Below are 5527 nucleotides of genomic sequence, written 5' to 3'. Positions count from 1 at the left end.
ATTTAACCTACCTACCTACCATTCAGCCGCCTCAGGACACAAACCCTGAACCGTAAAGGAATACAAGCATGAGCAGGACGCATAACACCCCCTACAAAAGTACCGGACGTTTGGTATCACGTCATGCTACCGGCCGGTTTCGTCACGCTATCCTGCCACCACAAGGCCTCGAGCAGACGTGACACTACGACCCGAACAGCGTCGTAGCAGCACCACGATGACCTCTCTGCTGCGAAGGACGGCTGGCAACAGTCCTCTCTGTCAACCGCGTCTGAGTGGACCCCACCACCGACTCAGCCATTTCGCATTCCTCCCCACCTCTCCACATCCACCCCTCCCCACCTCTTCCCACCACCGAACCCAGGTCTCCGTGCGCCTAACTTTCCCCCCATCCCTTTTCCTTCGCTGCCATCATCTAGGAGTCTCCGCCCTTCAGTTCTCACACAACCGGTCTTAGTCCCATCACCTTAGCCGCCATCACCCTCTTGCCCCATAAAACACACATGCATACGCTCTCGTACATTAATCTACACGTAGACACTGATTGGACATACAGACAGACACGGACGCCCGCACACGCGTCCTCAGCTCCTCCGCCTCGTCACGTGGTCGTACACAACCACCTGCAGGTATTCTGTGGTGTCCAGTTCCGTACGTGTGGAGTTATCCCCGGGCTTCGCACGGGGGTCCACGTTGATGACCTTGCGGTCCCGTTTGTTTTTGAACAGCAGCCCCGCCTCGTTGTCGGCAATGACCTGGGGGGAAGGGGAAGGGGAGGGGAGGGGAGGAAAAGGGGAAGATAAGAGCAGAGGACGAACAGAGCAGAGGAAGGAGGGCAGAGAAGGATAAGTGGAATTGGTATTGGAAACGTGTAATGTGCCAAGAGCAAGAATTCGATGTGCCGTGACGAGCCTGGTGGCGGGACTTAGGGTTTTCCATTTCGATGGTCGTTTTCAGAAAGTGGAAAGCTAGTGGGCTAAAGTTACTGAGGCTTTTTTTTTAATTCACACGGAATTAATATCCGGGGCAGGGATTGCGATTACTTATCGTCCGGGACGACGGTAATATAAGGTACGGGTAAGGATCCAGATAAGGATTTGGCGGACTGGCGGATATCACTTTCTTCCCGCAGTGAAGTGCCCGTCATCGACAGAGCTGTGGGAAGTTTCTTACCGTCACAGGTGGTATGTGTACATACGTGTATATGTATACGTGTACGAGAAGAATCAGATCACTATCCGGCGGCAGCGCTGCTTTGCTTGTACGTGGAGTGGCTTCCGTGCTCTGTGTACGACCCCACGGTGCGCGGAGTGCTGTGCCGTGGGACCCTTCCCCCCCCGCCACCCTCCCTCTCCTGCCCTCCCTCTCTTCCCTTGCAGGCTCCGCTCTCCTGCCCTCCCTCTCCTGCCCTCCCCCCGCTACCCTCCCTCTCCTGCCCTCCCTCTCCTGCCCTCCCTCTCCTGCCCTCCCTCTCCTGCCCTCCCTCTCCTCACTTGGAAATTCGGTGTGGGGTTCGAGGTGGACATCTGCGTCTCCCAGTTGTAGAAGGACAGGTCAGAGGGTCGGGGCATGAGCCGCTTCTTGCGGTCGAAATAGGGCTCCATGCTCTCCGTCTTGAGCCGGTGACCATAGTCGATGTAGCCAGACACCTCCTATCAGTCGGCGAGGGGGTGGGGTCACGTCAGGAGAGAAGGAGGAGGACGGAACAGGTTACGCAAATAGCTCTTTCATCCTGAAGTCTTTCTGAAGTCCTTTTTTCCCCTCCACGAAATTCCCAACCTGCCTGACGACATAGCTCATACCGTGGCACAACCCAGTGACACATAACACACACTTCGACACACACAGACATACAAACAGACACGTGAACATAAATGCATAAATGAACATCTCCTTCCTCTTTCCCTTCACGAGCTCCCACATCCACCACCGTGATGTGACCCTCCACCACCTCGGGTGCGAGGAGAGGGTTTCCAAAAAAAAACAAGCTACCTCGCCACGCGAAGCGATTCCGCATAACTACGGGCTTTCACATCACGGGCTTCTGTTCAACATCTTCTATCAGAAAATTCAAACTACATCCACAACCTTTACTGGAAAAGACTTGCCCGTCGCTGGACTACAGAGCTCGCATCGGTGCACCCACTTCGCATTGGTCCCGTATTGCGGCTCAGATAAATATAACACCCACACACACGCACACACACACGGCGAGCCCTACCTGCCACCCTCCCACCCTCCCACCCGCACACACACCCACCGCCGCACCTGGCCCTTGGAGTTCTTATCCCGAATGAATATGATGGTAGTCAGCTTGCCGTTGCGAACCGCCTCCTCGCGGTCCTTCAGAGCCTGAGGGGGAGGGAGGAGAGAGGGGGGGAAAGACGAACCACACACAGGCGAGAGGGGGATTGGAAAGCGGGAAGCGGGGGATTTAGTTCCCGTAACGCTGAGAGAGTGAGAGAGCGAAAGCAAAGGTGGACTGCTCAAGACGTCCACTAGAGCTACGAACCACTAGAGGGGTGGAGGGGGGTGGGTGGGATAGTGGGGATGAAATCCGAAAACCTGTAACCCCCGTGAGGCGGCCCACTCGCCTCACCATCGCCTCCTCCTCGCCGACAGGCCTTGCTTCTAAATTTTCGGCACCTGGCGCGCGTCACAACATATGTACACACATACACGTGCAAACATGCACACGCACTCACTCTCTCCCTCTCAAATTCCCTCCCAGGAAAACACACTCCCACTCTCTCCCACCCCGCGCTCTGTCCCCTTCTTTTCTCATGGCGCGCCTCATGGCGCGCCAAACCAGGTGCCCGCACCGCAGTACCGGTGCTTGCGGTGCGGAACGGTGAGGTCGCACGTTAGGAGCGGTGTCCGCCCTCCCCGGGGACCACACACTATACCGGGGGATACCAGGGGGCCCGGCCCTCACCAACCCCAACCCAACTTGTAAGCAGTCTGTCCCCACCCCGCCCCGCCTCCTGTGGCTGCCTGATGCCAGTCTGGTTCTAGTCTCTGGTTGCCTGATTCTCCTGGCTACGGTCAACTAGCTGTGAGTGTCTGTCTGTCTGTCTGTGCGTCTCGCTGCTTGTGTGCAATCCCCACTACCCACATAAGGAAGCTGGAGGTCCCAGCAGGGCGGGGCAAAAGATGACCCAGCAGAGCTCACCAGGGCTGGGGGGGTCCTCAAACGCCTCACCAGCTCCACTACCGCTGAGCCAGGGACTCCGCGACCGCCCACCCGCCCAACCACCCATAAGCCGCCCACCCGCCCGGCCGTCCAGATAGTACCAGATATCGCCAAACCACAAATGTTCTCCAAGCCAACAGAAAACACACTCGCACAGCCAGGAGTCCATCCACCCGCGGCTCACACACGTCCATGGGCAGGGGCAATGCCCGCAGAGCACTACTCCCACTCGTGCCCCGCGCTCTTGCATTCTGCCCGAGTATGAGGAGGCCCAGAAGGTGTGCTCCATGCCATATGCCGTGTGGTGGTGAAGGCCCGAAAATTGGGTGGTGAAAGGCGCGGCGCGGCGCGTGCGGCAAGTGTAGCGCAGTAGCGCTTACCTGCAGCAGGGGGTACTCCTCCACGTGCTTGCCCTGCGAGGCGAGCTTCTTGGGTTTTTTGTTTAGCCGCGCCTGCCGTGCCTGCTCCGAAGCTTCTTTTCGCTGCTCGAACTCCTCACGCCGGATTACCTCCCCGTTACCACGTATCCTGAAGGAAATGAACGAAATTTTCCTGATTGAAGGACTGGAGAAGCATGGATACTAGGCATGACAAATTAGGGAAGCGGCGGGCATGGCCCCCCGGGGGTCTTGGAAAGCGGCAATGACCCACTACCGGCCTCACTGTCGCCAAGGAGTGCTGTGATGACCTTCGGCATTTCGCTCCGCTCCATACAGTATCTATGCCAAGGGGGAACTCAGGTGTGTTTGTCGACAGCCGCGTACCCATCTCACCCCAGCTCGACTAACTGTCGTGCCAGCTCCACATCCTCAAGATAATAAACATCGGTACTGTTAATCTGGCTGTCTAAATAGTCTTCATATCTGCAAATGCAGCAAAAATCATCCGCTGGCTTAGCAAGGGTCTAATGGAAATATTTTGCTAATCAAGAATGTTAACTCACGTAGCAAATTCGTCCGCTATTGGTTCATATCCGGGTCCTTTAATTTCCAAGTCATCGTCCATTGCGCCAAGTTGAAGCGTGAGCTACGTTATCGATATCTGCCACAATCACTCCGTAAACTGTTGTTTAAAATTAGGAATAACCAAGCTGAGCTGAGAGCGAGATTGTTACTCTAGGAGGAGCCGTACAGGCTTAGAAGAGTCAGCTATGTACATAAGGCTATGTTGTAAGGTGACACATTTTCTATGCTAATTAGTCTGGCCCCTAGCCAAGCTGTATGTGTTATACTTGTCAAGTGCCCATTACACATACGACAGTCCGAGCAAGAGCAAGCACGAAACGAGCAGAATACGTTGTAAATCAATACATGAGGCTCAATAATGTAATGGGAAAACAAGTTACAATTGATCGGAAGTAATTCATTGACAAGAGACGCCTCGCCGAGGAAAGCACCATGCAGAGTTCTTGAGTTGACCCAAACTTGAATAGTGTAGAAAAGATTAAAGGAATGGGGAGATAGTGCAAAGATGCGAAATTGCGATAATTGAAGCAATTGGTTTGCTACCCTCGATGGATCTTGGATCGAGTTACGCAGCGTTTATGCAGGCAGGTCCAATTTACCGAAATTATTATTCCATCTGGGCTACGTCCATACGGGTACCCAGTACACAACCAATCACCAACAATCCACACAGGGTTACCATATAAAGGGACATATATCGATCGCTGCGGGGCTCGAACTCGCATTAGCCGCCAGGGGCCGGATCAAAAGCTTTCACCACAGTATCCTTGCCCACACATCATCCGCCGCCACCAGCTCCGCGCGGGATCCACCGCCGCCGCCGCATTGGCTCCACATCCCCCGCCCGCATCCGTATGGGTAGAGGGTAGGACAAACTGTCGGGCAGAGCAATTCTTTTGACTGCCCCGGTCGCACAATTCCCGTGCTTCCCTAATTCGACACCCTGAACACGCTAATTCTGACTGTCCGAATGTCCCTGCCAGGCCAATTCGACACCCTGTCAGCCTAATTCTGACTGTCGGAATGTCCCGCCAGGCTAATTCGTATCCCTGTCAGGCTAATTCTGACTGTCGGAATGTCCCTGCCAGGCCAATTCTTATCCCTGTCAGGCCAATTCAAGGGCCTGTCCCGGCAATTCAACTTGTCCCAGGTGTCAATTTAAACCCTTCTACCGAGCAATCTAGACCAATTGCAGGGTCTGCCCCCAAACTCTCAGGCACGCATTCAGAATCGCGGAAGTTGAAGGAACTTTACGAAACAAGGGGAGCACTTACAAATATCTCTCGTATGTTTGTTGGTTTCAAATCCGTACATGCTTGTACGGTAACAAGGCGTGTGGGGCTCCTGCCACTTCCTGCCCCATATGGAC

General features: G+C 54.8%; 1 protein-coding gene across 1 annotated transcript; it reads right to left on the bottom strand.

Moving 5' to 3' along the window:
* Positions 1–584: 584 nt before the first annotated feature.
* Positions 585–4379, bottom strand: VOLCADRAFT_82997 (uncharacterized protein; the record flags this gene model as incomplete). Its single annotated transcript, XM_002954810.1, has 6 exons — positions 4137–4379; positions 3967–4056; positions 3574–3721; positions 2269–2352; positions 1494–1652; positions 585–755 (listed from the first exon to the last, which is right to left on the bottom strand). Exons 1-6 carry the CDS (start codon positions 4196–4198, stop codon positions 585–587), a joined length of 714 nt encoding a protein of 237 aa, XP_002954856.1. The 5' UTR covers positions 4199–4379.
* Between the last annotated feature and the right edge of the window lie 1148 nt (positions 4380–5527).

Source organism: Volvox carteri (genome assembly GCF_000143455.1).
Source record: "Volvox carteri f. nagariensis unplaced genomic scaffold VOLCAscaffold_46, whole genome shotgun sequence".
Classification (NCBI taxonomy): domain Eukaryota; kingdom Viridiplantae; phylum Chlorophyta; class Chlorophyceae; order Chlamydomonadales; family Volvocaceae; genus Volvox; species Volvox carteri.
Note: the sequence above shows the minus strand (reverse complement) of the source record. Positions and strands in the feature narration are given on the sequence as shown.